Source organism: Trypanosoma rangeli, assembly GCF_003719475.1.
Source record: "Trypanosoma rangeli strain AM80 chromosome Unknown Tra_15.4_contig_00034, whole genome shotgun sequence".
NCBI lineage: Eukaryota > Euglenozoa > Kinetoplastea > Trypanosomatida > Trypanosomatidae > Trypanosoma > Trypanosoma rangeli.
The window spans coordinates 1-27,759 of record NW_021705779.1 but is presented as its reverse complement, the minus strand read 5'-3'; the positions used below and the strand labels follow the sequence as shown (position 1 = coordinate 27,759).

The 27,759-nt window shown below is 52.5% G+C and overlaps 19 protein-coding genes and 1 pseudogene across 19 annotated transcripts in view, besides 15 other annotated features; 10 read left to right on the top strand and 10 right to left on the bottom strand.

Annotated features, from left to right (window-relative positions):
• TraAM80_01663 (trans-sialidase) overlaps positions 1-44 on the top strand; it is a gene marked incomplete at both ends in the record, with an annotated part of 1,704 nt that extends 1,660 nt beyond the window's left edge. Inside the window, one exon of the mRNA XM_029378696.1 lies at positions 1-44. This exon is cut by the window's left edge and continues 1,660 nt beyond it. Within this exon, the coding sequence (XP_029241426.1) occupies positions 1-44 (44 nt within the window).
• Positions 45-276: 232 nt separating this feature from the next.
• Positions 277-353: a microsatellite.
• An 83-nt stretch (positions 354-436) lies between these two features.
• Positions 437-479: a microsatellite.
• A 350-nt stretch (positions 480-829) lies between these two features.
• TraAM80_01662 (uncharacterized protein) lies at positions 830-1,777 on the bottom strand (the record flags this gene model as incomplete). Its single annotated transcript, XM_029378695.1, has 1 exon — positions 830-1,777. One exon carries the CDS (start codon positions 1,775-1,777, stop codon positions 830-832), a length of 948 nt encoding a protein of 315 aa, XP_029241425.1.
• Positions 1,778-1,820: 43 nt separating this feature from the next.
• On the bottom strand, positions 1,821-2,669 carry TraAM80_01661 (uncharacterized protein; the record flags this gene model as incomplete). The annotated part of the gene is made up of 1 exon (XM_029378694.1): positions 1,821-2,669. The coding sequence occupies one exon, from the start codon at positions 2,667-2,669 to the stop codon at positions 1,821-1,823; it is 849 nt and encodes a 282-aa protein (XP_029241424.1).
• Positions 2,670-2,847: 178 nt separating this feature from the next.
• TraAM80_01660 (uncharacterized protein) lies at positions 2,848-3,768 on the bottom strand (the record flags this gene model as incomplete). The annotated part of the gene is made up of 1 exon (XM_029378693.1): positions 2,848-3,768. The coding sequence occupies one exon, from the start codon at positions 3,766-3,768 to the stop codon at positions 2,848-2,850; it is 921 nt and encodes a 306-aa protein (XP_029241423.1).
• A 331-nt stretch (positions 3,769-4,099) lies between these two features.
• On the bottom strand, positions 4,100-4,714 carry TraAM80_01659 (uncharacterized protein; the record flags this gene model as incomplete). Its single annotated transcript, XM_029378692.1, has 1 exon — positions 4,100-4,714. One exon carries the CDS (start codon positions 4,712-4,714, stop codon positions 4,100-4,102), a length of 615 nt encoding a protein of 204 aa, XP_029241422.1.
• Positions 4,711-5,220, bottom strand: TraAM80_01658 (uncharacterized protein; the record flags this gene model as incomplete). Its single annotated transcript, XM_029378691.1, has 1 exon — positions 4,711-5,220. One exon carries the CDS (start codon positions 5,218-5,220, stop codon positions 4,711-4,713), a length of 510 nt encoding a protein of 169 aa, XP_029241421.1.
• Positions 5,221-5,244: 24 nt separating this feature from the next.
• TraAM80_01657 (uncharacterized protein) lies at positions 5,245-5,904 on the bottom strand (the record flags this gene model as incomplete). Its single annotated transcript, XM_029378690.1, has 1 exon — positions 5,245-5,904. One exon carries the CDS (start codon positions 5,902-5,904, stop codon positions 5,245-5,247), a length of 660 nt encoding a protein of 219 aa, XP_029241420.1.
• Positions 5,905-5,938: 34 nt separating this feature from the next.
• TraAM80_01656 (uncharacterized protein) lies at positions 5,939-6,424 on the bottom strand (the record flags this gene model as incomplete). The annotated part of the gene is made up of 1 exon (XM_029378689.1): positions 5,939-6,424. The coding sequence occupies one exon, from the start codon at positions 6,422-6,424 to the stop codon at positions 5,939-5,941; it is 486 nt and encodes a 161-aa protein (XP_029241419.1).
• A 53-nt stretch (positions 6,425-6,477) lies between these two features.
• On the bottom strand, positions 6,478-7,422 carry TraAM80_01655 (uncharacterized protein; the record flags this gene model as incomplete). Its single annotated transcript, XM_029378688.1, has 1 exon — positions 6,478-7,422. One exon carries the CDS (start codon positions 7,420-7,422, stop codon positions 6,478-6,480), a length of 945 nt encoding a protein of 314 aa, XP_029241418.1.
• Positions 7,423-7,815: 393 nt separating this feature from the next.
• Positions 7,816-7,871: a microsatellite.
• Positions 7,872-8,490: 619 nt separating this feature from the next.
• On the bottom strand, positions 8,491-8,886 carry TraAM80_01654 (uncharacterized protein; the record flags this gene model as incomplete). The annotated part of the gene is made up of 1 exon (XM_029378687.1): positions 8,491-8,886. One exon carries the CDS (start codon positions 8,884-8,886, stop codon positions 8,491-8,493), a length of 396 nt encoding a protein of 131 aa, XP_029241417.1.
• Positions 8,887-9,111: 225 nt separating this feature from the next.
• Positions 9,112-9,134: a microsatellite.
• Positions 9,135-9,459: 325 nt separating this feature from the next.
• TraAM80_01653 (uncharacterized protein) lies at positions 9,460-9,951 on the bottom strand (the record flags this gene model as incomplete). The annotated part of the gene is made up of 1 exon (XM_029378686.1): positions 9,460-9,951. The coding sequence occupies one exon, from the start codon at positions 9,949-9,951 to the stop codon at positions 9,460-9,462; it is 492 nt and encodes a 163-aa protein (XP_029241416.1).
• A 1,051-nt stretch (positions 9,952-11,002) lies between these two features.
• Positions 11,003-11,051: a microsatellite.
• A 1,381-nt stretch (positions 11,052-12,432) lies between these two features.
• Positions 12,433-12,461: a microsatellite.
• Positions 12,462-12,882: 421 nt separating this feature from the next.
• On the top strand, positions 12,883-13,554 carry TraAM80_01652 (putative Qa-SNARE protein; the record flags this gene model as incomplete). Its single annotated transcript, XM_029378685.1, has 1 exon — positions 12,883-13,554. One exon carries the CDS (start codon positions 12,883-12,885, stop codon positions 13,552-13,554), a length of 672 nt encoding a protein of 223 aa, XP_029241415.1.
• A 286-nt stretch (positions 13,555-13,840) lies between these two features.
• Positions 13,841-15,071, top strand: TraAM80_01651 (hypothetical protein; annotated as a pseudogene).
• A 185-nt stretch (positions 15,072-15,256) lies between these two features.
• TraAM80_01650 (cytidine deaminase-like protein) lies at positions 15,257-15,814 on the top strand (the record flags this gene model as incomplete). The annotated part of the gene is made up of 1 exon (XM_029378684.1): positions 15,257-15,814. The coding sequence occupies one exon, from the start codon at positions 15,257-15,259 to the stop codon at positions 15,812-15,814; it is 558 nt and encodes a 185-aa protein (XP_029241414.1).
• A 209-nt stretch (positions 15,815-16,023) lies between these two features.
• Positions 16,024-16,106: a sequence feature (A-rich).
• Positions 16,107-16,620: 514 nt separating this feature from the next.
• Positions 16,621-16,668: a sequence feature (A-rich).
• A 715-nt stretch (positions 16,669-17,383) lies between these two features.
• Positions 17,384-17,734, top strand: TraAM80_01649 (putative folate/pteridine transporter; the record flags this gene model as incomplete). The annotated part of the gene is made up of 1 exon (XM_029378683.1): positions 17,384-17,734. One exon carries the CDS (start codon positions 17,384-17,386, stop codon positions 17,732-17,734), a length of 351 nt encoding a protein of 116 aa, XP_029241413.1.
• Positions 17,735-18,105: 371 nt separating this feature from the next.
• Positions 18,106-18,126: a microsatellite.
• Positions 18,127-18,201: 75 nt separating this feature from the next.
• TraAM80_01648 (putative folate/pteridine transporter) lies at positions 18,202-19,206 on the top strand (the record flags this gene model as incomplete). Its single annotated transcript, XM_029378682.1, has 1 exon — positions 18,202-19,206. One exon carries the CDS (start codon positions 18,202-18,204, stop codon positions 19,204-19,206), a length of 1,005 nt encoding a protein of 334 aa, XP_029241412.1.
• Positions 19,207-19,521: 315 nt separating this feature from the next.
• Positions 19,522-21,171, top strand: TraAM80_01647 (tRNA-dihydrouridine synthase 3; the record flags this gene model as incomplete). Its single annotated transcript, XM_029378681.1, has 1 exon — positions 19,522-21,171. The coding sequence occupies one exon, from the start codon at positions 19,522-19,524 to the stop codon at positions 21,169-21,171; it is 1,650 nt and encodes a 549-aa protein (XP_029241411.1).
• A 154-nt stretch (positions 21,172-21,325) lies between these two features.
• Positions 21,326-21,353: a microsatellite.
• A 385-nt stretch (positions 21,354-21,738) lies between these two features.
• Positions 21,739-21,820: a microsatellite.
• A 156-nt stretch (positions 21,821-21,976) lies between these two features.
• TraAM80_01646 (putative FG-GAP repeat protein) lies at positions 21,977-24,541 on the top strand (the record flags this gene model as incomplete). Its single annotated transcript, XM_029378680.1, has 1 exon — positions 21,977-24,541. The coding sequence occupies one exon, from the start codon at positions 21,977-21,979 to the stop codon at positions 24,539-24,541; it is 2,565 nt and encodes an 854-aa protein (XP_029241410.1).
• Positions 24,542-24,581: 40 nt separating this feature from the next.
• Positions 24,582-24,631: a microsatellite.
• A 650-nt stretch (positions 24,632-25,281) lies between these two features.
• Positions 25,282-25,299: a microsatellite.
• Positions 25,300-25,814: 515 nt separating this feature from the next.
• Positions 25,815-25,844: a microsatellite.
• A 56-nt stretch (positions 25,845-25,900) lies between these two features.
• TraAM80_01645 (putative O-sialoglycoprotein endopeptidase) lies at positions 25,901-27,028 on the top strand (the record flags this gene model as incomplete). Its single annotated transcript, XM_029378679.1, has 1 exon — positions 25,901-27,028. The coding sequence occupies one exon, from the start codon at positions 25,901-25,903 to the stop codon at positions 27,026-27,028; it is 1,128 nt and encodes a 375-aa protein (XP_029241409.1).
• Positions 27,029-27,202: 174 nt separating this feature from the next.
• Positions 27,203-27,236: a microsatellite.
• Positions 27,237-27,272: 36 nt separating this feature from the next.
• On the top strand, positions 27,273-27,759 carry TraAM80_01644 (trans-sialidase; the record flags this gene model as incomplete). The annotated part of the gene is made up of 1 exon (XM_029378678.1): positions 27,273-27,759. A coding segment is annotated over one exon (487 nt), but the record flags the coding sequence as incomplete, so codon positions are not given.

Sequence of the window (27,759 nt, the reverse complement as noted above, 5' to 3'; positions counted from 1 at the left end):
GCTTGCCCCCTCGCCTGGCGGGCGGCAGCTGCTTGAAGGCGTGAAGGAGAGGGTGGTGCGCAGCGGAACCTTCCTAGGCGACGCCGCCTTCCCCGTTTTGGCGGCTGCGAGGGCCGTTTTGGCGGACGTTCTGGCGGCGCCTTCAGCAGAGGAGCGCGCCCCACGGCGGAGGCGCGTGGTGCTCGGCCTCCCCGGCGCCGGGGGCGCGACAGACGATGCGGCAGCATACCTGCACGCCGTCCAGCGTTTTCTTCAGCCGTGGCATCTTTTTACCCTGGCGGCAGAAGCACGGCGGCGGCAGCCGAGTGTGGCGGCGCTGCTGGACGGCCGGGCATGGCTGGAGGCGGGCGGCGCGCTGCTCCTGAACCCCGCGGACCCGCTTTGCCGGCTGAGCTCACTGCAGGAAGAGGCCGATGTTGTGATTACGTGCGGCAAGGCGGCCGCCGCGCTCGCCGCCGGGCGCCGCTGCGGCGTGCCGCATACAGCACCCCACCGCTCTAAATAAAAACAACAAGTGCCTGAACCGGGCCTCCCTCTGCCCCCCTACTCCTGCAAAGCAAAGAAGGAAAACAGCGGAACAGCACAGCTTCTCTCAGCGCACCCACCGCGCACAGACACACACCGGCAGACAAACATATCCGCAGAGGCCTTTCCTGGCGGCCGGGCCCGCCGGCAACTTGCGAGGTGGCCGCCACCCGCCGAGCCGCAGCCGCCCACACTTTTATTTCAGAGAGAGACGCTCCAAACAAACACGGCACAGCAGAAAAACAGTTCACAAATAAGCAAACGTAGCAAAAGAAATTTTTTTTTTTTTCGGACCTTTCTTGGTTTACGCTTTTCCCTTTGGTGGCGGCCTCGCCGCCATCACGTACGTATTGGACCTCAGGTCGAGACAGCACCGCAGAAGAGGGTCAAAGACTAGCGGATCGCTCCCGTTTTCAGGCGGCAGGCGAAGAGGAGAAAAAGGGCGTGGCGGAGGTCGGAGCGTGCTTCGAGAAGGGGTGTCGGTTTGGTCTGCCTCGCCCTTCGTTCCGCCCATGTGCGCACTTTCATCGTTGGCCATTGCGGGAAGCGAAGGCGGCGATAGACACGATGGCGGGAGGGAAGGTCCCCCCCGCGATGTAGACGGCAGTATCGGATGCTGCTGCGAAGGAAATTTCGTGAGGAACGAGGGGGCGCACAACGGTGGGTGCGCTTCCTCCTCTTCGTCATTTTTCCCATCGGTGCCACAATTACTTTCCACACGAATAAAACGACCGGCAGTCGCCGCAGACATGGTGCATGCGCCAGCGCTAGTTACGGGCAGCCGTCTGTAGTCTGCCGCGCTGATGTTGCTGTCCAACTCGTCCGCGCTGTGGCTGGGTTGCTGCGATGGGCGGGGTGAATTGCTCGCCGCGGTTGTGCGGGCCTGCGAGATCTCCGCGTTCGCGGTCGCACCCACCGCCCACTCACCAAGTCGGCCGCGTTGATGTGTAGCACGCGTCGGCCTTGCTTGCTCCGCGCGCGGGGCGGCAGTAGCAGAGGTAGCGGGCCCAGCGTTGTCAAGAGACGACGGGTCGGAAAGCACCAGGCTGTTGTCCTGCGTCGATTTCATTGCCCCGTGAAAGGGCCACAGCGGCGGGGGCTCCAGTGATCCATTCTCGGAATACAGGGAGTCGAAGCAGAGCCTATCTACCTCGCCAGACTTCGGGCGAGAGGGTGTGACGGGTGGCTTTTGGCTAAGCGCAGTCGAATCCCCAGGCACCACAACGACTGGACGCCCGGGGTCCTCTGACATGCAGACGTTTACCGTAAAACCCTCGTCCTCATCGTCGCCATCCTCATCCCCGTGCATCTTCTCTTCCCTTGAGGTGGCGCTGTGCATATGGGCGCCTACCCCAGCAGTCCTGCGCGTTTTGTCGCGAGGGGTCTGTGCGTGGTGCGCGGAGGCAGAGCAGTCTACTTCCTCTACGCGCTGCTTCCGCTGCTGTGGAGCAAAAAAGACGAGGTGACGAGCAAAGCCCTTGTTGCTGTTGTGGTTGCACCCCGCTGCCGCAACGGGGCGAGCGTTGGATTTCGCCCGACGAGTGGAGCCGCGACCTTCCTCCATGATTGTCCTTCACTTCGTGGCCGCCATGGCTGTGGCTGTGTTTGCTGTTGCCCTCGCTGGTGGCACTGCGGTCGTCGCCGCGGCAGGCGTCTTGCCCTCCACTCTCATGAATCAACGCCTGGATGCATTTAACGCGTTCACGCATCAAATTGAGTGTCTTCGCATAGTTGGCAACAGACGGCGCCTGCGTACCTGGCGGCATTCTTTCCGTATCGCCCAAATCAGGGTCTGTGGGCGCCGTCCCTGGCACGGCCGTCTTCTCAGTTTTCTCTCGCTGTTCTTCGAAATTGAAACGCCGCGCCGGCGGTGCCTCTGCCGCGGCTGCCGGCACCGGGGCGGTTTTGCCTCTACTACCATGGTTGCCGCCGCCGCTTCCCATTGGCCACCGCTTTTCTTCCTCCTCCTCCTCCCCTGCGACTTCGCCAAACAAGACGCGGTTCATGTCAGTGGGACCCACAACCACAGGTTGCTGGCTTGCGGAGGGTTGCGCGCCGAACAAACTCGTTCCAACCACCCATAGCCCCTCCGCCGCCGCTGAAGGAGCCGGCGTTTGCACGCCAGCATCGCGCGTGGGCGTCATAAAGGGTGTCGAGTCCGCCAGCGTTGCCACTTCGTGTGTCCCACTGTTTCGCTTCGGTTGGCGCCCGTCCGCTCGGTAGCCCCTCGTAGGGAAATCAGCACGACAGGCTTGTCCTGCGGCTGCGTTCGTAGGAACCACGCGCGGGCCCCCGCCGCCGCAGCCCGACGTCTCCAAGACGTCATGCAGCGCACCGGCGTCGACATCCGACGCTGCGGAAAAGGCATGAAATGGCACGCCAGGGGCGGGACGCGGCAGAGGTTTGTGGTGCACAGGCGTGGCGTCGAGCGGGGCCTGGGGCGGAGCCCGCGGGCGTCACCGACTCAACGCGGTGGTGGGGAGCATCTGATGGAATTCCCTGCTGCAGAAACGCCTCCTCGCACGTGCGAATAATCCAGAAACACGCAGGCACCTCCGGTGGCAGACGCAGTGACAAGGGCCACTCCGCCGCTGCCATGTCTCCGTGTGACGGAGGGAGCTGCGGCATACCAAGAACCCGTCGTATGCGGCAGATGTTGCTGCAGCTGAGAGTGACAGAGAGCAGCTTGCGCGACTTCATCGTCTCTGCAGTGGAGACACGTCCACCTGAGCTGGCAAACAGCGCTGCATGGATCTGAGGCACATCGAGAACGATGTTTGACCACACCCCTGGGGCAACGCAACGCAGCGGTACCTTTACATGCTGCGCGCAACGCTGCAGCTTCTGGAAGGTGTTACTAAATACAAGGCGATGTCGGCCCAGCTTATCCTGCAGCGTCAACTCCACCGTGAGGGAAAACACAGTGCGTGCCGACTCCTCACAGCATATCTGCAAGATAACCACACGCTGTGATGCAGCCGACAAACCGCCACCATTCCCGCTGATGCTGCTGCCTCCCACACGCGACGAGGTGGTGCGCAGAAATGAGATGTGGGCGGAGGGCGAGGCGCGAATCAGCTGCGACCTGGTTTCCTTGTCGTAGTAGCGACTGATAGATCCTCCCTCAACCTGCAGACCAGCGAGCGGCTTTGAACCTTGTGGGCTGTAGAGCACATAAGACGGAACTGCATCCTCTGCGGGGTTCCTGAAGAGGGAGGCGTGGGTGGTGGTGAAGGCCTCCATCTATGCCGTATGTGAACGCTAGCCTCTGAACCGCTGCTGCCGCCAACACACACGCGTTGGCACACAAGGTGGGGGAAAAAAAAAAATGCGCAAAAAACAAGCAGAAGAAGAGAGACATGAATACCCCCCCCCAACACCAACAAACTAGTGACTGAACCATTGCAAGAGTTTACTCCATTAGACGCAACAACCCACGTCCCCCCTCCCCCCGTTTCTCTGTAGGCATGCATGTGAAGAAGCTACACGAACCACGCCACCACCCTCCGTCTTCCCAAACGTCATACAAAGGAAACCGCGCGGCTAAACGGAAAAGCAAAAAAAAAACAAACCATCAAGCAAAGAAGTGCGGATACGCATTCTCAAGCTGCTGCAGTAGTTCTTGGGACGAACGCCTTGGGGGCGGCCCGCTCCCCCTCCTTTTTTTCAGTATCACAGTCCCGGCAGCAGGCACAGCTGTGGGAACGACTACGGTCCGTAGAGTGGCATGGCATGGCGTCACCGCCCCAGCTGCGTCTGCCTCCTCCCGTGCCGATGTTACCGTCCTACAATCACCACTCCCGTCGCCGTACGGTGGAGATGCCGCTTCGTTCTGCTCCACTACTTCTTTCTTGCCACTGCCGTCGAATGGTGCATACGGTAAAAGGTGGAGGTGCATCACCTCCTCAATCTGCACGGCGTACCTCGGCAGTGCCAGCTCCGTTCCGGAATGCCACTCCGCCCCATTACCTGCCTCCTGCATCATTGCGTACCCCGTGTTGGGGCGAATCCCCGTTCCCGACACAACGTACACTGCCTTCTGGCTTTCATCATCCACCAACACCGTCCTGTCGAACCCGACATACATCCTTCCGCACAGCCATCGCCGTCGCCGCCGGGCGCTGCCGTTGGTAGGAGCGTACAACACGGTGAATACAGAAGAGCCGCTGGTGGCGCGCGCCGTGCTCATTGGGCCCCGCGGTTGCCTGAGTTGCCCATGCACTGCTCCTCGCTCGCCTCGGGAGGAGGAGGGGGGAAAAAATAATTAAGGATCGACGCCCACGTGCTACGCAACAAACAAAGGTGATGCCACAGAGAGAGGATGGGGTGGCAAAGGATACGCGCAAATGACCTGCAGAGGGGACATGCGAGTGTAATAAGAAGGAAACGAAGAGAAAACAAACTGCACAAGTGCATGTATGAAACACGGCCGTGCATCATGTTGGGTGGGGCCGCCGCCGCAAGAGTTGGGATCACGCCCCGTGCTTTTGTCACAGAGGCGGCGCAGCGAATTTGCTGGGGTGGCACCTGCACCTCCACCGTGCCCTCTAGCCACGAGGCGGTGGGGTCATTTGTGCGCACAAAACACAGGCGGGCATGGGAGTGGGTTGCACCCACTAGCGCCCTTAGCAGGAGTGCAACCTCAGAGTCGTAGCCGCCTGGTGGAGTATTGAACCCGTGAGAGTTACGCTGCATCTTCGCTCGCGGTGGGAATGCGTCCTACACGGGGACGTTGAGTGACACAGCCAGTTCGTTGACATGCTTCACGGCCTCCCAAACGGTGGCGGCGTGTGTCTCAGCGAAAAGCACACGCTGCCCACAAAAATCGTAGAAGAGCATGGCGCGTATGATGTAGTTGTTCACGGGACGTGAAATCACCATCTCCGCAGTATCTGGGCTTTGCTTTGCCACGGCATCTCTGGCCACCGTCAACCGCGCGGCACGTATATCAATATCAAAACAGCTGATCTGCGGGGGAGCCATGAACCAGGAGTACAGCAAGAAGTCAATCGAACGACGCCGGGTAGGGGAGTTGAGACCAATGAATGGAAATGGCGTGCGATGGGGAAAGAGACGCTTGCACATGGCGCAAACGGCGGACAAAAGAAGCCGTAGGGGACCGCAACGGCTGTGGTGAGGGGAGATGAAACGGTAGACACCATCCTTGTCCGTCACCCCTTCCATGTCGCTTTCCACTTTCACACGCAGGTTGGGTCCCCAGTGTGCCACAACACGGGTGTAGACAGGCACGTCACCGTAGGCTCCCAACGCAACTTCCTGCACCCGCTGCGGAACGTCGTGAACGGCCTTCTGAAAGAACTCCAGCGTCGGAAGCGACCGCTGGGGCAAGTGAAGTTCGAACCGCATCTCTTGCATCATGAGGATCAGATCGGGACAGTAGTAGGAGGCCTGTTTACGTCTCTCGTTGCTCGGTTGCCGCCTCCACGATTCTCCGTGGGTCGGCCTCTTGCTCACTGTCTCTCGCCTCATCTATGCCTGGCTCGACACCGTGCAGAAGGCGCCTGCAAGTTTTGTCGGGAGTTTCACGGAGATGACACAACGGCAGTGATTGAACCTCAAGTGACGACGGCGAGAGACTCAACATGTTGAAGAGGTTCCCGGGAGGCCTCCACAACCCGCGCGTAGGCAGCGAAGAGTTGACAAATAAAACTCGACAGCTCTTGCTGCTTTCGCTGCTCATGGGTACTAAAAGAAATTTGGCTGGGGACCAGAAAGAAATCTCCCGCAAGGAATTGTTACGCCTCGTCTCCGTCAGCGCATCCATTGCGGCGAGAAGCCACCAAAGGTGCACCAGTAAACCGGCGTTGATGACTGAAACTGGCTGCAGCCTCGATGCCTGTTTCCCTCGCCGGACCGCCTCGTTCGCCACACGCAGCATATTAACTACAAACGTTCGATGGGCCTGTGAGTCTGCCCCACCCTCCGAAGGTTTCACCTCCAGCTGCAAATGGATCCCCAGCTGCAACGTCTTCGCCCCAGTGGGAACAGCCCCCAGGCAGAGGAGAGGCATGCCTCTCCCACCGAGCTGCTCTCCCTCATTTTGATTCGCAAAGCATGCAGCCAGACGGACGAAAGTGATGCCTCCTGCGAGGCCAATGCGGCACCTTGCATGCCGCACGGAAGAACGTCGGTGCCGCGAACACTCGCGTTCAAGATGGTGCAGAGCCGCATGAGAACCGAACTCGCAACCCATTTCTCCGGCCACGCCAGCGCTGATGCGTACAGCAGTCGTGCGGAGTCGTCATAGTCTCCCATCAGAACACGCTGAAATGCAGACGGTGGTGAAGGAAGCAGTAGCGTCAACAGAGCCTCGTTACCTGCGGTATCGCTGGCAGTGAGCGTAAACGACTGTGACTCCCTCCTCGACAAACCTGCAACCCGCACCGTGTTCGTCTCGTCACGAAGCGGCAGCCACTTTACTGCAGTTGAACCTGCATCACCTAACGACCGTGAGAGAAATGCTGACAGGCCCACCGACTCCCAGTCATGCAGCAGTTCGTCACGTTGGACACTTTGCAAGTAACACCAAGCCTCCACTTCCCTCCCGTGCTGCTCCGCCACAGCGTGGCCATCGAGCTCTGCCAGTGAGAGGCCAAACCCCCGCTTCACCGCATCACGCGGACACTGTCCACTGCTGCGCCAAACAGCAATATCACTCACGATGTCGTATTCGTGGGCCCTTCGCTCGCCAACTTTGCTGGTTGCTGCATCATCTTTCAGCGGAAGTTCCACGGTCACACTCACCAAAAACTGCCCTGCCGCAGCGTGCGCGCTTACGTCGTTTACTCGCGTCAAGTGAATCACCGCATTGGCGTCCATGCTGTGAAGTGCCGCGCTGAGCTCCACAAACACGTCCGAATCTACAGCCTGCAGCATGTGATGTAAGTCTGCCTTGGAGGAAAATAAAGCCAGGGCGGCCCCACGTACACGCTCCACGGCCTCCGAGGAACTTCCCGCAGTCTCCGAGGCCAGCCGAAGTGTGCACTAATCAGTCAGAGGGTAACACACGGTGCCTTCGAAGTGGCTGCTATTCCGCTGAGTTGTGCAAACACGGGCATCAGCAAAGATATCGCTAAAACGGGAGGTCAGGTGGCGACTTTGGGCGGCCAGCAACTTCAGCTGGGGGTTCTTGGCGATTTTCCCAGCCAGTGGGACCACCGCCGACATCCGGCACCAATTTGTACTGTACTCTTTTCACAGCTCGGAACCCCCGACCTCGTTTTACTGCTTTTGTTGCTTCCAACTGCTGTAGGAGGAAAAGCGGAAACCAGAAAGAGAGAGATAGAAAGAGAGAGGGAGAGAAAGAGATGGATAAAGAGAGAAAGGGCAACAATAATAAATCATAATGATTACCCAAAATCAGTCAAGAGAGAGGGAGAGGAAGGAATGTGCACAATGCGATGCTCATGATATGGCCGCTCTCTGTGGCTCGCGTCTTCGCCTGGCAATTTCTCACTCCTGTGGGGTAGGTATACACATAGAAGTATCGCAATGCAACACTTCTCTCTCTCAACACTTTGTTGCATAAAATAAATAAACTTTACCTAAAACGTTTCCTCTTTATCTAGAGGTAACACCGCCAGAAGACGGAACGCAACTTCCTAAAACGTATCACTGCACATTCTCTTTTATTTTTCTTTCTACCTCTCGCTTCTTCTTACGATTCCTTTTCATTCACCTTCATGTTGTTCGTGATTTTTTTATTTATTTGATATTTTCCCTTCCACTTCCTCCTGCTTGGCAACGCACCAAAACCAAACTGGTGCAACATCGCACACCCGAAAACTATCCACTCCCCTTGCTGCCCCCGTTTTTGTCGTTGCGGATGCCTTGCGATTTCTCTTGTCTCGCTGGGAGGCCATCCCTACTTTGCCTTCCACGGGCCGGCATAGCTCAAACAGTCCTCATTGGTTCCCGTGAACATCGCCGCACGCTTTGTGGTCCTCACGAGCACGCTGCGAGCTTGATCCCGACAATGCCAAGGTCCAGATAAAGGGTGTTTTCGTTCTCAGCATACGACACGGCGAGTGAAAGCCCGTTATCCACCAAAACCTTGCCCAGGCAGTCTTTGGGGTCCGTTGCACCAATGATCGTTATCTGTTTAGTCCGCTCGTCAAAGGTGTATTTTTCGTTTTTGCAGCTGTACTTTTCATGAAAGATATCAAGCAAAATATCAAACTTTTCAGAAGCTGCGCTGGCCAAGATGCGTCCCTTGACCATGCCGATATAATCCCCGCAGTAAGCGCCTTCTGGACGACGGGCCGCGTTGATTACTCCCACAGATGGCTGTGCAATCAAAATAAAACACAGGACAAGCGTGACGTAAACTGTGCGTATCATCCTTGCATACATATTTACTTTGATATAATAATATGTGTCTGTGTAAATCCGAAGGGAAATGGAAACTGGCGGCGCAACGATATGTGACTAAAGTGGATTCAGTGAAACTCCCAAAATAAAAAAGAAGAGTATTTTACCCTGTTGCTGCTGTCTTTGCTTCTATTTCCGTTATTTACAAGCGGTAACAGTAGAATAATAATAATACAACCAACAAAAGCAGCGGAAAAATAAATAAATAAATATATAAAACCACTAAACACTTACAACTGCATAATATATATATTGTTCTTGTTGTTCATGCCGCTGCTGCCACGCATGTGTGTCTGGCCCGTCCACTTCACGTTAAGTTAGCTCTGGTTCCCAAAAAAGCACCGCTTCCATCGTGTGAACTTTTTCACGCAGCATAATATACTCATTCAACGAGTTCAACAAGGAAAAGAGTTGACCCTTGCGTCGCCCCGATACATCTTCTTTGAAAATGGAAGGACACACAGATGGCTTGTGACGCTCTACGAGTGTATCTGTAAGACGTCTGTACTGATGTACAATACGTCCACCCCCCTCCAAGAGGCATTAAATAACAAATTCGTGCGCAACCAGGTTATTATCCCGCATCCTGTTGAGTAAGGAGACTAGACATGGAACCTGTTGAGGAATGTTTTCTCTCTGGCTCTTTTTAGTACTGTCATCAATAGCCGCAGAAACGCCGGTCAACGTCTTCTGCTGTCGCGACTCTATCCGCATTTCCCTTGCAATCCTACACAACCGTCTTATAAGCTGACTAGACACTGTACGGAGCCATTCTATTTCGTTTTCGATATCAGTGGATTCACCTGCATAGATGAAGGACAAAAGATCCCCAGCACACACCTTAACGGGTTTGAATGAATAAAAGGCAACATACTCTATCAAATGGCGCTTTAAAGAATACAGTCGCTCTATTGTGCCCGCACTTCTTCTAGCACCATCTTTCCCAACAGAATTTGGTCCATTACAATTCAATGGCGCAACTTGCTTAGTCAAAGAAGAGACAAGCGCATCAGATAAAGGGAAAAAACCAACCATTGACTACCATCATTTTCGCCTGTCCCATGTGATGTTGTGGTTTGCTTCGCATCAATGTCTTTCCTTGTTTGAGACCCCTGAACACCCCCTCCCACAGAATATATCCCTTCATTTGAGACTTGCGTTGGGTCGTTGTAAAACATTCGCAGCATCCCTATCATTACATCACGGATAACATTCTGTAAATAAAATACTACTGGCACACAACCAACCTCATCCAGCTCTGCCCTGGACCATGAGGTCTTTCTTCCTGCCTTACCCATACAATGGGTACTGCTAATGAACGTGTTTATTAATAATCTGTTTTCCGGTGAAGCCGAAGAAGGTATAGAGTGGTACCCACGCAGCCGAGATATAGGTCTGGTAACAAACCTACCAATCACCGTCTTGTTTGTAGGGGTTAGAGCCGGAATCAAAAGCGGTGGGCATATCCACCGCAGATGTTATTTAATACAGTGCGTTTCTTCTCGGTAAGCTCAGCAGGGATAATAAAATCAATCAGAAGAGATGGTATACCATTTTTATCGGCAAAATACTGACAGTTATTTTAATACAATAGATGACTAAAGCCCACAAGCTTACCGACCTGTTCACAAAGGTAAATTGGCCTTTCAAACAGCACATTTGCATCAACCACAACGTATCCAGGAATACGAGATACAAGTTTTGCATAATTGGTTCCTTCAATCAAAAACGTAACAATGACTAAATTATGTTTTTCATTAGTTGTCACCACATAAATTAAATTGGACGCATAGTTCCAAACTTCATTAGAACTAAAATAGAAGTTGGAGTCGTATTCAATAAAATGGAGCATTTTTTTTTAATGCTTCCTTATTTTAACAGTGTAAGCAGCCCCCTTTTGAGACAGATGGGCAGCTGTTGATCCAATTTGCCCCCGCAAGGTTCGAATTTCAGCAATTAGTATTTTTTTTTAGACTCTAGCAGCTGAGCAATAAGATAAGCCTTATCATTTGCATCCTTCGTGTCACCAAAAAAAAAAACGTTCTACGCAAACAAATTACGAATAAGAAAATGAGCTAACACTAATACAGCAAAAACAAAAACAACAACAACAAAACTTCCCTCCAATAACAACACTTGTGATTGCCATTACTGTGAAAGGCACTCCCCAAAAAAGTCATCCTGGTGTTTTTACCTGAAGTAATACAAGGGCGAATCTCCGTCATAAACACTTTTGCATTGTGTTTGTGTGTTACACATTCCCCAATGTGTTTTAAAGGCTATTGAAGTAAAATATTTTTTCAGCACAAATCAACAAATTCAAGGCACCCTCATACATGAAAGGCTGCCCTTATAGTCCACTAGCCCCTGCTGCCGCCTTGCCTAATAATGATAATAATAGTGAGGGATAACCCCTCCTTGTATCAGAGCCATTCTAATACTAGCACATGGGATTAATATTATTCGTTTCTTTTAAAGATGGGCAAACAATCCATTTGCACTCATACAGGCGCTCCCGGAAAAGTCATTTACATTGGCCCGCAGCTTTGACGTACTTCTGGGTCCCGCCTTCCAGCAACCAGTAAAAAATGGGGGCAAAAAAAAACGCCCCACTAACTCTTCAGTGTGTCATCACCACAATAATGCACGGAAAATTGTGTAAGCAATTAGAAATTACTACCGGTAGTTAATACATAACACTTCATTTATGTTTTCGAGAGGTTCGTCATCCATAAAATGAGATGACCTTACAGACCTCATTTCCATTGTGTTGGACTTCAGTAAACTCCCTCAAGTAATCAAATATACAGTATTTACTCTCAAGGCCCCATCCAAACACATCGTGAAGAAAGAGAGTAAAACTATATAAACCTAAGGGGCTGTCTCAAGAAAACAATAAAATTCCTTTTTTTTAACTGTGTTTTATTTTGCTTCCTTTGTTTTGCCGCTTTATTTGGGAAAGCTGATCTCCCCATGTTCACGAACGCAAATGGGCAATAACATCCTTGTTTTGTTTTTAAAATTGGTAGTCTGTAGAATGGCTTCTTCCAATGGAAATCTGCTGCCTCAATGTGGAACACAGTTAGCAGCGTATTCATCAGGAGCGGGCGATAACAAGATGGTATCATTCAACCGTTCCGTTTCTTAAGCCACAATAACGAGACAAGGTTCATTTTAATTACCTTATCTAAGCATGTAACCGTGGGAGAGGCGACTTTCGCTAATTTGACAACATCATAAACCTCACTTGTCGAGGTGTTTCTCTCTTCTGTTTGCGTTACCCGGGTGTCGCCGTGCACTGAAGTTTTATCACCGCCGTCATCAAAGTGGATACATTTTTTTTTTTCCGATCAAGACTCCATAATGGAGTGTGCAGATTCGTCCCGACTTGATCGCAAAAAATCACCTCGAAGGAAGGGGCGCGCCGCTCCGCCCTCGGCAAAAAAGACCGCCCGGCACCTCGCGCCACGGCGCGCGCCCTTCCACCAGAGCAGCGCGAACGAAACTCGCACGTGGAAAAAAAAAGAAAAAAAACAACGAAACAAGACACGACGGCGAGAGGGCGGCGTGCCACAAAGAAACGGCAGCGCCGGAACCTCACTTGTGCCTCCGAAGTGGCGCCCGTAGGGGAAAGAGGGGCGCTCGGGTCTGGTTTGGGGCCACCGCCTTCTTGGGGGCGAGCCGCGCCAAAGGCGCCCCCCCCTTCTCAGAAGACGCGTTGTACCAAAGGGGAGGGGCGGCGGCTTGTTGCGCTTGTTCCGTTGGGCGGAGGTTGTTTTCACTTGCTCTTCCTTTTTTTTAAAAAAAAAAAGTAGTTGCATTGTGTTCTTTCTGGTGGGCACTTCTTTTTGATTTACCAATGCCATTCTCATTTTCCATCCCCCATTTTCTTTCACATTGGCTTGGATCGTTTCACAGTTTTTTTTTTTCTCTCGTAGGGGGTATACACATTTGTTTTGGCTTACCATGTCTGATGCTGCTATGTATGATGAGGAGTTGAAGGGACTTGAAGAACAAATTAGCGTACTTCTTCAAGCAGTGGATTCAACCGCCAATCCCAATCAAAGGCTAGAAAGGTATAAACGGGCTCAGGATTTCATGAAACGTCTTCAGAAAATGCACCACCAATTTAAGGTGAAGGTGCGCTTGCTAGAAGGCAATGAACAAGAGGTTTATGAAAAGCGGGGCCAAATTCATCTTTTGCGAATTAATCAGTTGAAAGGAGAACTGTACTCAAAAAAAGTGGAAGAATCGGTTGTTGGTGCATCTCAGGGAAATACTATGTGGGCCCCAAGCTCATCCACTAATGACGGAAAGGAAGAAGCCCACACGATAGCGCAGCGTGTTAAAACTATTCAAACTTCGACACTGGATTCTCTGGCAGTGACAGAACGACTGCTGAATGACACAGAAACAGTCGGTATAGATGCTTCTACAACACTTCGTGGTCAGACGGAACAAATACAACAAGTCAATGAGAATTTAGATGAGTTGGATTCAGAGGTGAATCGAGCAAAGAAGGAGCTTGCGACACTTATTCGACGTATGATGGCTGACAAGATTATAATTTGTTTTTCTGTGCTTATATTGGTTGGTATTATTATTATTGTTGTTTTAAAAGTAACTAAGAAGAAGTAATATATCGTTGAGTTTTTTATTGCAGTTTTGTTCTTCTTCTTCCTCTTTTCATTATCTTTTATTTGAGTTTTTGATGTGGAGGTAACAGATCGAAGACTTTATGTGGATCTTGTAAGTATGACAGAATACATGATGAATAACTACTGCTATGGTTTTCATTTTCTGATATTTTTTTCTGAACATCTTTATTGGATTTTTTTATTTTTTATTTCTCTTTTTGAAGGTGGTTGAACAGATTTTTTTTCTTTTTGTTCTTTTCCCCTCTTCTTCTTTACGCTCATGTTGCATGGGGCAGGCATCCTCATTCGAATTTGATGCATATAAAATGCAGTTAAAAGATATATAAATGAGCAAACGGAACTGAAAAATGGAGAAATTCATCATGGGAGAAGTTGCCAAGATAACAAGGGGGAGTTCTACCCCCTTTTCGGTACACAAACAAAGCTTACCCCCCTCCTATTAACCCTGAGCGATTTGCGCTCCGTAGCGCTGTTTTTACCAGAGTTTCTCTCTGGCATCGATCTTCATCATTTGTCATTGCTGTTTGTGTTAGACGGTGACCGGGATGGGTTGCTCTCGCTGAGTGATTTAAGAGAGTTTATTAATTGGGCTTTGCTGGTTATTCCAGACGAAACAGCATTTGATGATTTGGCAGAAGTATTACGGGTGCGAGCGGTTTTGCGCAGTTGGCATATATGTTAGTTGGAGACTCAAAATTCCTGTTGCGATGCAACTGAAGTTTTTAGTTTGCACAAGCATCAGAATACCGATGGCAGTCACTCTTTAGAGTATTTTGCACAATGAGTATTGCGGTTATTAGATAGAACAGAGGTGAACTCTCTGGTGCCAATCACTCCTCCTGCTCCACCAACTGAAAAAATTATAAACACATCTAGGGCCATATTTAACGCGGAATCTTTTGCATTTACTGAAGAAACCATGTGTGACGCTTTTATTGGCCCTTCAAACGATGAAGTATATCCTACTGGAGGTGCTGATAGTGGCAGGTGCTTATGTCATAATACTTATCAAGATCCGCCTCCGCAGCTTTCAGACTTGAGTTCATCTAGTATGCTAACTGCATTACCACACAGACCTCCCCCCTCAGACTAGAGAATGGAGGAACAGAGAGAACCAGGAAGATGTTGCGAATTCACCTCGTCAGGCTATTATCAAGAGTGCCTTAGAAGAATTATGTCAGGAACTATGTATTTAAGAGCTTTATGGATCATCTTTTCCGGGATTTTGTTAACTTCTTGGCATCCAAGATGCAGTAGAGCTTGGGCGTGTGCTTTCACCGAGAGGCGACGGTGCTTATTTCAGAGAGGTTGAGTTGGAAACAAGTGTTAATCAAAGTTTACAGTATGTTGAAGGTACATCCCCAGAGATGACATCTTTCTTGTTTTCTTGTGTTTCAACTAAAATTGTGGAAAACGTCCTTGTGTATTTTTGTAGGGCTTATTGGAGTACACTAAGACGTTTGGGGTTGAACCCATTAGATGGGGCCATAATTGAATGGTAACACAGGGTGAAAGTTGAGAATATTTTGGATATGTTTTGGTATTATTACATTGTTTTTTTTTGTAATTTATTTATTAATTACTTGCTTATTAATAACATTGTTGTTAATCATGTTTGTTTGTTTGCTGTTTTCCTACATACATGTTGTGCGTACTAATATTTATTATTTGACATGAACAACATGTGGCCGGCGGGGCTAAAGCTAAACAGCCTGATACCCCTGGCCCAGCTACCGGTGGAGTTGCAAAGTCTGGCTCGTGGCGCCATCGATGCTCACCGCAAGGCCTACTGTCCGTACTCAAACTTTGCCGTGGGGGCTGCTCTCCTTCATAATGATTTAAAAATTACGACAGGGTGCAACTATGAAAATTGTGTTTTGAAAAGCTGCTGTGCTGAGCTTTGCGCCATTGTGAAGAGTAATTCCGAGGGACTTCGTAAGGCCACAGCAGTTGCCATATATGGGCGCAGTAAGACGTCAAATGCCAAGAGTTTACCACCTCCTGACACACTCACGCCACCGTGTGGGGTTTGTCGTCAGTCACTCGTCGAAGTTGCGGATCTATCCAACAACTACGAAAGCTTTCTTGTCGTCTTGGTTTCCCTGGACAGGCAGCATGCAAAAGTGTTAAAACTATGCGATCTCATCCCTCTTAAATTTGGTCCTTCTGATATTGGTATGAATGTATCTCAATTACAAGAACAAGTAGAGGCGGACGAGGAAATTAGCAAAAAAATATAGCAGGGATTAAATGATAAAAGACACTGACTTTATGGCATGAACTCAAGTGTCGGTGGCCTCATACATGCTTGGGTATGTGCTGGCCAGTGGGGATCTTCGGGTGAGAAGGAAAGAAAGAAAAAATATGCAGGAGGCGATATATATAATAATAATATTGATGCTGCAGGTTTATTGTCCGACTACTGGTACTGATTCCCTTATGATGTAATTTATTGTGATTGTTTTTTTTTCTTGCTTTTGATTTTGTATAGATGCTGTTTTTTCCCTTTTTGCTTCTGTTTGTTTGTTTATTAATGTGTGTTATGGAACTTCAAAGACACATCAACTGCAAATGTCGGATAAGCTGGATAAGGTTCAGGTTGGCTCAAACACCACTAAGGCTTCTCAGCAGGTGGTAACAAAGAAGAAACGGAATGCCGCGACGTAGAGGAAACGAATCAGTGCATGACATAATAATATTTGCGTATTTTGTTTGCAGATGTTAATTATTAGCGTTGCGCCGAGATCGTCTCTTACAATGATGCACATGTGATCACCCCTGATCCTGTGCGCCTGTTTACATACGTTTTGCGTATCAGAAAAATAACTATCTTGTTTTTTCTCCTTTCAAAAGTATCATGAGGTACTCAAATTGTTCAAATTAATGTTTCAGCGTTTTTTTCTTGCTGTATTTTTTTTTTTTGCTCTTTATTTCTGCTTTGTGTGACCATTAGGCGATGCAGAATGGTCCTGAACCAATAACAAAATTGACTGGCCTACTTCTTTCTACGGTGTTCTAAGAGGAGTTCTCGTGCGTTATCGAATAATTTTCTTTTCCGTTTTTTTTTCTTTTTTGTATTTTTTTATTTGTTTTTAAACTTTTTGGGTTGGACCCCCCAAGTGAAATTCTCTTTTTTTCCTCGCCTCTGTGACTACTGAGCTGTTGCACAGAGGCGCCGCCTCGGAAAGAGGCCGAATATGAAGCAAGCGGGGGAGGCGTCGTATGTCCCATAGAGAAGGTTCCAGTTTTTCCTTCCGTGCCGGAAGCTTGTACTTTGTGTCAGAGGCACCGCAGGCCTGGCGTACGGGTGCCGTCAGGTGTTATTGTGACTATTGTTGTTTCAGTGTCCTACAAGAGCTTATCTGTTTGGTTTTATTTTTTATTGCTTTTTTTTTCTCAACCGTGAAGCTAGGCCCGCAAAATGTGTGATGCGAAGGACACCACCAACGACCCGATAGGTCGAGGCCGATCCTCCACTGTTGGCCTTCCAGGAAGTGCAATCTGTTCACGTCCACCCCTCGACGAGGAAGCCTTTTGACCTCTTACCACTCCTTTGGAAGATGCCTGTATTTGGGAAAGCCACAAAAGGCTTTGGCCCACGGTGTGTCGGTTCGTTTGCCATGATACAGTTCGTGTGCAAAGGGGTCGCTGACTATCTTATTTTCTCCATATTCCCCATGTTTACGTGTAGCTATGGAGTTTCAGGAATGAAGTATCAGCGAATGCTGGCGGTGGGGATGTTGAGTGTGGTGGTTCACTGTGATCGGCTCTATTGTGGCTGAATTCAGGGGTCTTTTCCTGACGCCAGGATGCAACACATTGGTGTGTACATCTCTGTAGTCTTACAGTGGACCACAACCGTCTTCTCAGTCTTCAACGGTTCCGAGGAAAGGCCCAACCGTGTGGAACGCTTGGAGGACCACCGAGCGGCACAAGAAGTTTTGCTGAAGGCCCAGGACGATGCCCCCGAAGTGGGGATGGTGCGTACTGAGCTGGTGGAGGCGGGCAAGGTGGTTGGCCTTGACGCGAATACGGCGCTCTACGATGCTTCAGAGGGACTTGAAGGGGAGTTGTCCGTCTCCACGTGCCACTTTGGCGCTGTGGGGGTGAATAAGAAGTCGTTAGCCAAAGCAAAAGGGTCTTTGCCTACACGGTTCTGATGACCGTTGGAGTGGTGAGAGTCACGGTTGTGACGATTGCTGGAGGCACGCTGGATCTCACCATCGCCGCCTCAACCATTTCCGTCTCCGTTGGTCTTTTCAGCTTCCACGCCCTGCCCCCGGTGATCACGAAGGCCAACGTGTAGGTGTTTGTGCACATGACGACTTATCGCCAGTTACCGGGTGCACTACAGAGCTTTTGCGTGGCAACGCTGGAGTACCTCCCCGACGACCCGCACTTCAATCTCTTTTTTTATATAACACGATTGGGACCCTGATTGGTAACATCGCGGGCATTGTGGGGATGACGCTCTTTGTGCGCGTCTTCTCTAAGCCAGGCTACCGTTTCACTTTTACTCTTTTGATGAGGGGTGTGTGTGTGTGTGTGTGTGCAAATTCTGGGAGGCGTTTTCGACGTCATTACCGTCAAACGATGGGATGTGACGGTGGGCATCAATGGCCACGTGATGTACTTCTTGGGTGACCAGATCGTGTATGAGGTGTGCCACATCCTCAGCTGGATGTCGTTTATTCTTCTTGTTTCACGTGTCTATTTACATGGTATGGATAATATCATGTACGCCCTCCTCGGTGGGTCTGGTAACCTTGGACAGGCTCTGCCGAGCAATATGGGCTTCATTCTGATGGAGTACGCATACCCCATTTCGACCAGGCCTCCTTGTGACTTTAGCAACGTGCCAATGCTGCTGCTGCTTGACTACTTTGCCATTACACTGGTCAGCCCCATCGTTGCCTTTGTGCCGATCGCCAACGTCTGCGTGTGTGACAACCTCGACCTGGATGGTAATTGTAAGCGAACACCCGCTAAGGAGAACGTAGACGAAGCGGCGAGTGGTTTCCCCCGTGACGAAGCCGCAGTTGGTGGGGAAGGAGGGACTCAACCAGTCACGCGGGGGATTTACCTCCCACCGTTGATTTGTTTTGTTTTTGCTTGCGGGCACTCCTCGTTTGCTGTAATGTTGCCGGTCCGGGCTTCAGCCTCACCCTTTACTTTGTTTACCTCTCTTACCCGCCTAATTCGGTGCCCAGTGCACTGCGCGGCGTGTAGGGGGAGGGCGGCGGCGATGTGGCACGGGAAAAGAAAAAGGAGCTCCCAGCGACCCCCGAAGCCTGGAACCAGTGGGCCCATGTGCAGGCATTGCGCTCTATACTGCCTGCCTCCGCGAGCATCGGTAGCGAAGACACGCACCCCTCGCTTCCTCGCCCCCTTCTCCCTTGCTCTTCTCCCTTCATGCCCTTCACGAAGTGAGTCGCGCTTTATGTTTGCGTGGGGCGCCTGCAGTGCTGACGATTTGTTTCGCTCCGACGTTGTTTGTGTTTTTCTTTTATTGCTTCCACGCAGCGGCCACATCGCTCTGTGTTTTGTCCCCTCCGAAACACACACGCACTCTCTCTATACATATATATGTTTTGTCTGTTTGTCTTTTTATTCCTGTGAGTTGTTTTTGTAACTTTTCTATTAACCCCTCCTCCGCCCTTTGTTTTTGTGATTTGCGTATGCTCCACTTGTTGTGTTTTGGCTGAACTCGCAATTTTTGCACGGGCGTTTGGCGGCGCGCGTCAGCCTCTGCGCACGCACGCCACACTTCCGTTTCTTACTTTTTGACTTTCTCCCACTCTTCGCGTTTCTTTTTTGCGTCTGTACGGCTGACGTGAGAATCACCCTCCAAGCGGTAGGGAAAGGAACAGCAAAAAGGGAGGCGCACGGCGTAGCGGCAACCACCGAAAGAGGCAAGTACAGTTGTGCGTGTGTGCAGGTGGCGTACATGAGCGACTCTGTGCCGTGCGTGGGTGTCGCCCCGTGCAGCACCGTGACGGACGACGACGGCGCCCCCACCGCTGCCCCGCGCGGGGTGTGCCCCGTGAAGGCGGAGTACCTGCGCTCCGCCCCAGCGCGCGTCACTCTTGACGTGGAGGGACGTACGCGAGGCATGAACAAAGGCAGCGAGCGACAGCGCTCGTGCGCTGTGGCGGGGACGCAACGTCCCGCATTTGAGGGAGAGTCTAACTTTTTTCACGGCGAAATCCTCAGGCGCATCAAGGCTGTGGTGCGGCAGGGTAACGCGGGGGCAAAGCGCGGTCGCGATGGAGCAAAGGAGGGGGAGGAGGACAATAAGCGGCCCCCTGCTGAGGGGGAGGCGCGGGTGGGTGAAGCAGGCACCGCTGCTGCTGCTGAAAAAGGAGTCAACCACGCTGAGAGGGCGGTAGTGCAGCACATCGACGAGGATGCGTGTGACGCCACTAAGAATGGTGACTTCCCACGAATGGGAGGGAGTGAAGAAAACATGCGTGAAGGCAGCGCGCGGCGTCGGGTGCTATTTGAAAACAAACTCGTCCTGGCGCCTCTCACCACCGTTGGAAACCTCCCGTTCCGTCGCATCTGTAAAGAGTACGGGGCGGATGTCACAGTGAGCGAGATGGCGATTGTACACAACCTCAACCGTCTACAAAAGGCGGAATGGTCGCTGCTGCGGCGTCACGCTTCGGAGGATATTTTTGGTCTGCAGATTGCCGTATCCCGCCCGCAGGACGCCCTGACGTGGGCGCAGGCCATCCAGTCGTCGGGTTATTCGTACGACTTCATCGACATTAACTGTGGTTGTCCCGTCGAGCGGCTTGTGCTTTCGGGCTGTGGTTGTGGGCTCTGGGAGCGGAAGGGCAACCGTCTGCGGGACGTCGTGCACTCGCTGGTGCAGCACCAGTCAAAGCCTGTCAGCATCAAGTGCCGCATAGGGCCTGACGAGGAGGCCCCGCTGTTGCACAAACAAATTGCCGAGTATGCGGGCTGGGGCGCCGCCGCCGTCACCATTCACGGTCGTTCGCGGAAACAACGCTACACAAAGCTGGCAAACTGGGCATACGTTGAAGACTGCGCGACACGGACAACCTTGCCTGTCATTGGCAATGGTGACATCTTCTCCTACGAGGACGTCGTCGACCACCGCGCACGCTCCCCGCACGTCACCTCTTACATGATTGGACGTGGCGCGCTCATCAAGCCGTGGATTTTTGAGGAAATAAAGACGAAACAGCCGCGGGACATTAGTAGTCATGAGCGCTTTGAAATGCTACGGCGTTTCTGCGACTACGGTCTCTTACATTGGGGCTCAGATGAACGCGGGGTGCTGACAACACGCCGTTTTCTCTGCGAGTGGCTCTCATTCTTGTACCGTTACGTCCCTGTCGGGTTGCTCGAGCGTTTGCCGCAGCGCATCAATGAACGACCACCGTATTACGAGGGCCGTGACGAGTTGGAGACGCTGATGGCAAGCGACAACGTGACGGACTGGATTCGCATTAGTGAGCTGCTGCTTGGTCCGGCTGGGGACAAGTTCAGGTTCACGCCAAAGCACCGAAGCAGCAGCTATGCCACCCCCGGCGCGGCAGGCGAAGGGGACATGCAGGTGGAGGGATGACACACACGCGAGGAGAAGGGGAATAATAAAAGAAAATAGGGGGTTGTGGTGTCACTTCCATGTTGTTGCCGCAGTTGGTACTTCTCTCCTCTTCACTTGACCAGTGGGTGTGCGGGGCGGGGTAGAACGCTTAATTAACATTTGTTGTAAATGCGTGGTGGTGGTGTTGGGGTGGGGGGGTGTCGTGAGAAGTAACAAGTGGGTGGGGAAAGGGGCAGCTGTCGCACCCCGGTAGTTGTATCCGTGAAGAAGAGGTGGGTGCAGACCAGCAGGAACGCTATCCATACCAGTCCTATCTGACCTGCACCCACCCTGTCCCATCGTCTTTTATCTGGTTGTAGTAGATTCTTTACTCCCTCTGCCATATTTTCGGGACCCCTTTCAAAGGCTTTGACGCCATGCCTGTTTCCTCCATCGTGGCACAGGGTTGTACACGTCAAGGGTAAAAGGAGTCGCCGCTCCACGGTGATTACCGCTGCTGCTTGCCACGACTTATTCTTCCCCCTTTTCTTGTTGCTGGTTGAGGATTTCCCCACATATACCTCACGTGGCTTCAGCGTGCGGCTGCACCCACTCACCCACCCGCCCACACACACACACACGCACATACACACACACGCACATACACACACACGCACATACACACACAATCTATCTCTTTTTTTTTTGTTCTATCTTTCCCTCGCTTCGTTTTTGTTAATTGCCTGGGTTTGGGTAGGAAAGGCGGAGAGGGAGGCAGTACGAAAAGAAAAAGAGAAACACGCTTTTTAAACGCGAAGGAAATCAAACAAACATTCTTTAGAAAATGAAATATCGCCCGTCGCATCGGGTGTGCGCCAGCGGCGCGGCGCGTGGCTGCACTGCTGCTGGCATGGGGGTCACAGCCACTCTTCTCTTTGTGGGCATTATGGCCGTTGCTGTGAGTGCCGCACCCATCAAGTGGTCGGAGCCGCTGGTGCAGAAGCTGCCACGCAGGCGGTTGTTACCGGAGGAGGTGATGGCGCAGGAAGGTGTGCCCGTTGGCGCAGCTGGCAATTCCTCCAACACGTGCCGCTCCGGTGTGAATTTGGAGTGGACGGTGCGGGTGGGAAGCAGCGTGCTCGCCACCCCCCGCATTGTCGACTTGAGCCACGACGGCAACAAGGAGATCCTGGTTCCTACATACACGCAGTACTTGGAGGCTATTGACGGCGTCAACGGAGACGATGAAATCGGCTTCCCGTTCGTGCACCCCAACTTCAAGTCCTACGCCAGTCCCATTCCGGTCGACATGGACGGTGACGGCAAGACAGAGTGGCTTGTCGCCATGCACACCGGCGAGCTGATGGTGTTTGGTGAGGATGGAAAAGCACGTGGGGCGGTGCAGGTACCCTCATTGCCCATCAAAAAGAACTGGGTTCAGAAAAACCTCACCAGTGGTGAGGCGGTGAGTTTTAAGGTTAAGCCTGTGCGGCACTCCGAGGAGGACCTGGACCGCATCATGCGTGCACGACGGATGGTGGATATGACGCCGCGTTTTTATCCCATGCGCCATAACGCCAGCGACGACAACCGTTCAAATGCCACTCAAGCGCATGAGGACTTTCGGCCACCCGCCGCACCGCAGCGTCGTCATCTCGCGGAGGTCGCGGTGAGGAGAGGCAGGGAAGGGGGCGTGGAGGATGAGAACTGGGTACACGACCAGGCCAACAAACCGGCGGTTGAAATCGACGACCTTGACGACTTCTTCGATGATGACAACATGGCGGTTGGGGACATGGAGCTGCAGCAGGGCATTGGGGCGGAGGGTTGGCTAAGTCCGGAGGCCAAGGCGTCGATGGAGATGTTGTACCACCCGGAGCTCTACAAGAGTAGCGTGAACTACGAGGGCGAGCATGATGCCTTTAACTTTCGTAACATGCGAAACCCGACGACGGTGGTGGTGGCTGAGGACGAGGTGGCGGTGGACCCCCACATCATGTCCACACCAGTCATTGTGGACGTGGACGGCGACGGCGATCTCGATATTGTGCTGCACCTCAGCTACTTTTTCGACATGAAGGCGTACGAGGGCGAGAAGGCGGAACTCCTCCCGTCTGGTATTGACGTCGACGACTACGTGGCGGACGTGCTCATGGTGCTGGACCTCGTGACGGGGGAGGTGCGGTGGATGCGGGTCTTGCACCTTACACGAAAGAACGACACTACCCCGGCCTACGCACTCTCGTCGCCCGTGGTTGCCAACCCTGATGAGGACAACCAACAGGATATTTATGTCACTACGACGGCCGGGGCCATTTTTGGTTTTAGCGGGCGCGGCAAGCAGCTTGAGGGCTGGCCGGTGTGGATGAACAGCCCCATCGCATCCTCGGCCTCAATGGAGGACGTAAATGCTGACGGTCTGCTGGATGTGTGCGCCGGTGACACTGGCGGCAACGTGGCGTGTTTCACAGCAAAGGGAAAACAGCTGTGGAGTATGACGTTTTCTGGCGCGGTCGGTGAACACATTACCTACGGTGACGTAGACGGGGACGGGGCCATTGATTTGACGTTTGGCACCACCACCGGTTTGCTCTATGCGGTGCGGGGACACAACGGTGAGGTACTGCCGCACTTTCCCATTGCAACCGAGGGGCCCATTCTCGCCCCACCGCTGCCTGTAAACCTCAACGACACACAACCTTCGACGCAGCAAGGCTTCGAGGGCCTGCACCTTGTAGTCCCCTCACACGATGGGGTGCTGTACATTGTGAGCGGTACCACGGGCTGTGTGGATGGCATTGATATCAATGAGAAATCCTCTACCATGGTTCTTGCCGATGATATGACAGGTAACGGCAAGCTGGACCTCGTTGTGAGCACATTGAGCGGGAGCGTCATGGTGTTTGAGACACAGGCCACCTTTCACCCCCTTAAGGCGTGGAATAGCCGCGTGAAGTCCACAAACGGTTTCACGGCCTCCGAGGGGTACGTTGGGGTCTTCATTCATCCTAGTAGTCGTGTGTCGCGCGACATCCGCGGGGATCGGTTCGTTGTGCTCGTGACCATTTACGACAAGCGACGCGGGGAGGAGGTTAGGCGGCGCTACGGCCTCACCATCACCATTGGCCCACGTGTTCTGGTGCACAAGAAAATGTACGAAGCCCCTGGGACCTACGCCATCAAGCTGCATGCCCCGCTGGAAAGGATGTACGCTTCCCTCTCCGTGGTGATGACGCTGCCAAATGGGCAGAAGTATGAGGACAGCCTCGCCCTGAGCTTTAACATGCACTTCCTGGAGAGCATTAAGGTTGCATTTCTGCTTCCATTTCTGCTGGCATGCTTCGCCATATCTTTTGTTAGCAAACGGCATGAGGTGGAGCCACCTCAGTTTGAGGCCCAGTACTACTAACGTTGAAGGCCGCAGGAACAGGGTGCAGCGGCACGAAATCAACGAAGAAGAGAGGGAAGGAAGAGGAAAATAAAAAAGAAAAGAAAATAACATCAATGAGACCGTATGCTTTTCTTATTTCTCTCTTGTCTTTGTCCACCGTATCCCACCAAGGCAGGACGCTTTTGCGAGGCTGAGGACAAAGTAAGGTGAGTGTCTTGCGTTTTGTTTGTGCTGTTGTGTGCTTGCGCGTATTGAGTAGAGGACGAACAGCAGGAGAGAAGTGCATCTTTCTCGCTGCTTCCCCACCCCCCTACGCGTGCGTGTCTGTATTTTTCGTTCTCCCTCTTTCTGGCTGGGGGAGCCGGCAACTGACCCCCCCCACCCCAAACCGTGGCACGCTTGTTTCGTTTTTCCTGCTCTCTGTTGCTTCTCGGTTGGAATGCAAGGTCCCAGCGCAACGTAGCAAGGCACACTGCAGGATGTGGCGTCTCTCGCGCGTCGTTCGACAACTGCAGAAACAGCTGTACGCGGACTCCATCGGCTACTCCGCCGCCTTTGCGCCGGTGTCGGAGAGGCCAGTCAGTACGTATCAAATGGCCACCGCGTTGTACTCCCCCGCCGCCGCGCAGCTGCGACGTTGGAAGGGCCACGCTGAGCGTCAGAAGCGACAGACCGAGAAAATGCGTATCATCTCGCGCGCCAGCCGATGGCAACTTGGCATGCGCGACAACACATGAGGAGGGGGAAGTGCATACACCGAGAGAGAGAGAGAGAGAAGGGTATTGCAGGGGTTGGACGGTGTTGGCGTTGTGTTGGGTGGTGGGGAGCACTCGACTTCGTTCCCCCACTTTTTTTTTTCTCTCTTCTCTTTTTGATGCTGTTGCGGTGGGTCGTATGCGGCGGAGGATGAGAAGAGGAGAGACGGCGGCTGTCGCACCCACCACGCGGACGGACGCAGAGACCGCGATCGAGGAGTCCTCTGCCCCGGGACAAGGCCGTTCTCGCGGTGTGTGTATCATTGGCAGCGGGGGAGGAGGAGGAGGTGCAGGTGGCAATCGTTTCTTGTCTTCTCCTCGCACCCTGCAACGCGCGGGAGGGATTGGAGCAAAACAGTGTTGCCTCGCGCGTCTCTTGGAGAAAATTGGGCGTACAGACTTGCCGTGGCGCGCGTCGCCGTTTTTGTCTACGCCTATTTACGTGTTTGTGTGTTTCTCTGGTGGCTCTTTTCCACCTCTTCTCGACTCCATCAGCCGCTGCAAACGCAAACATAGAAGTGCTCATTGTTTCCCTTCACACACACACACACACACACAGACAGACAGCTGAGCAACGTGCGACCAAAAAGCATCCGTCTAGAACCCCACGTGCTAGGAAGAAATGACCAGAGCCGGCACCCGGCGGACCCTCGCGTTGGGCATTGAAGGAAGTGCAAACAAAATTGGAGTGGGAATCGTGGATGCGGCGGGAAACGTGCTTTCCAACGAGCGCGAGACGTACATCACCCCCGCCGGGAAGGGTTTTCTGCCGCGGGATACGGCACAACACCACACGACACACATCCTGCGTCTGGTGCAGGCCGCGTTGACGGCTGCGCAGGTGCGTCCCTCCGACATCAGCGTCATCTGCTATACGAAAGGACCAGGCATGGGGGCGCCACTCGCAGTAGGCTGCACCGTCGCCAAAACTCTTTCCTTGTTGTGGTCTGTGCCACTGGTTGGTGTGAATCACTGCATCGGGCACATTGAGATGGGGCGTGTCGTAACGGGGTGCAAGAACCCAGTGGTGCTGTACGTGAGTGGGGGCAATACACAGGTGATTGCCTACGCAGAGCACCGCTACCGTATCTTTGGGGAGACCATTGACATTGCGGTGGGTAACTGCCTGGATCGCACGGCGCGGCTGCTTGGGCTCTCCAACGATCCCGCGCCCGGATACAACATCGAACAGTGCGCCAAGCGCGGACGACTCTTCATTGAACTTCCTTACATTGTGAAGGGAATGGACATGTCTTTCACCGGTCTCCTGTCCTTCGTAGAGGCGCTTTTGCACCATCCAAAGTTCAAGGACAAGGACAAGTGTCTAGCAACCGTGAGCCCCTCCGCGTTGTCGTCGACGTGCACGCAGCGACGCGCACTGCCAAACGGGGTTCACAGTGCCGTCGATGAGCCTTTTGGCATTGATGATATCTGCTACTCCCTCCAGGAAACAATGTTTGCCGTGTTGGCAGAGGTCACAGAGCGAGCCATGGCGCAGTGCGCCTCCAACGAGGTACTCATTGTCGGCGGTGTCGGATGCAACCTGCGACTGCAGGAAATGATGCGGGAGATGGCAAAGTCTCGCGGAGGGCAATGCCACGACATGGATGCTCGCTACTGCATTGACAACGGCTGTATGATTGCCTACGCTGGCCTTCTTGAGTATATGGCTGGGGGCTTCACACCACTGCCAAATGCCACCATCACACAACGGTTCCGCACCGATGAAGTGCATGTCTCGTGGCGCTGATAAAAAAGGGGAGAAACACCACACAAGAGAGTCTGCAGCGCAAAAAAAAGAAAAAAAAGACGAAAAACAGCCAGTCGCATACTCGGCTTCCTGTACGTCGGTTAAACCGAGGTGAGGGCAGGAAATTTACGCGTGCGGCTCTTTCCTCAAAACTGAAGACATCACCCCACACACAAGAACAACAAAAAAAAAAGTAAAAAATCAAAAATGAGAGCAACGCAAGTTTCCTCGCCAGTACCTGCCAATGGCGTGCTGCCGAAGTTATGAGCTGTCTTGCAAGGGCGGTCCCCACTGCTCCGGAACTGCCGCAGTTTGTGTGTTACCTCCTTCTTTTCCCGCTGCCTCTGCAATTTTCCCCCTGCCAAAAGACAGCCCTGCTGATATTTTTATTTCTAAACATAATACGACATCGCAAACCACCGCTCACAGAACACACCGGCAAGTACCACCCACTGCGGAACAGAGAGTCTTCAGGGACAATAGGATGCCCTGGCTAGTGGCTTTTGTGCCGCTTTTCCTCATGGCCTGCGCCAGCGAGCCCGCCAGCGCCTTGGCGCCCGGATCAAGCCGAGTTGAACTCTTTAAGCAGAAGAATTCCACGGTGCCATTTGAGGACAACAATGGCACGGTCAGGGAGCGGGTAGTTCATTCGTTCCGCATTCCCACCCTTGTTAACGTGAATGGGGTGATGGTTGCCATTGCGGATGCCCGCTACGAAACATCCTACGACA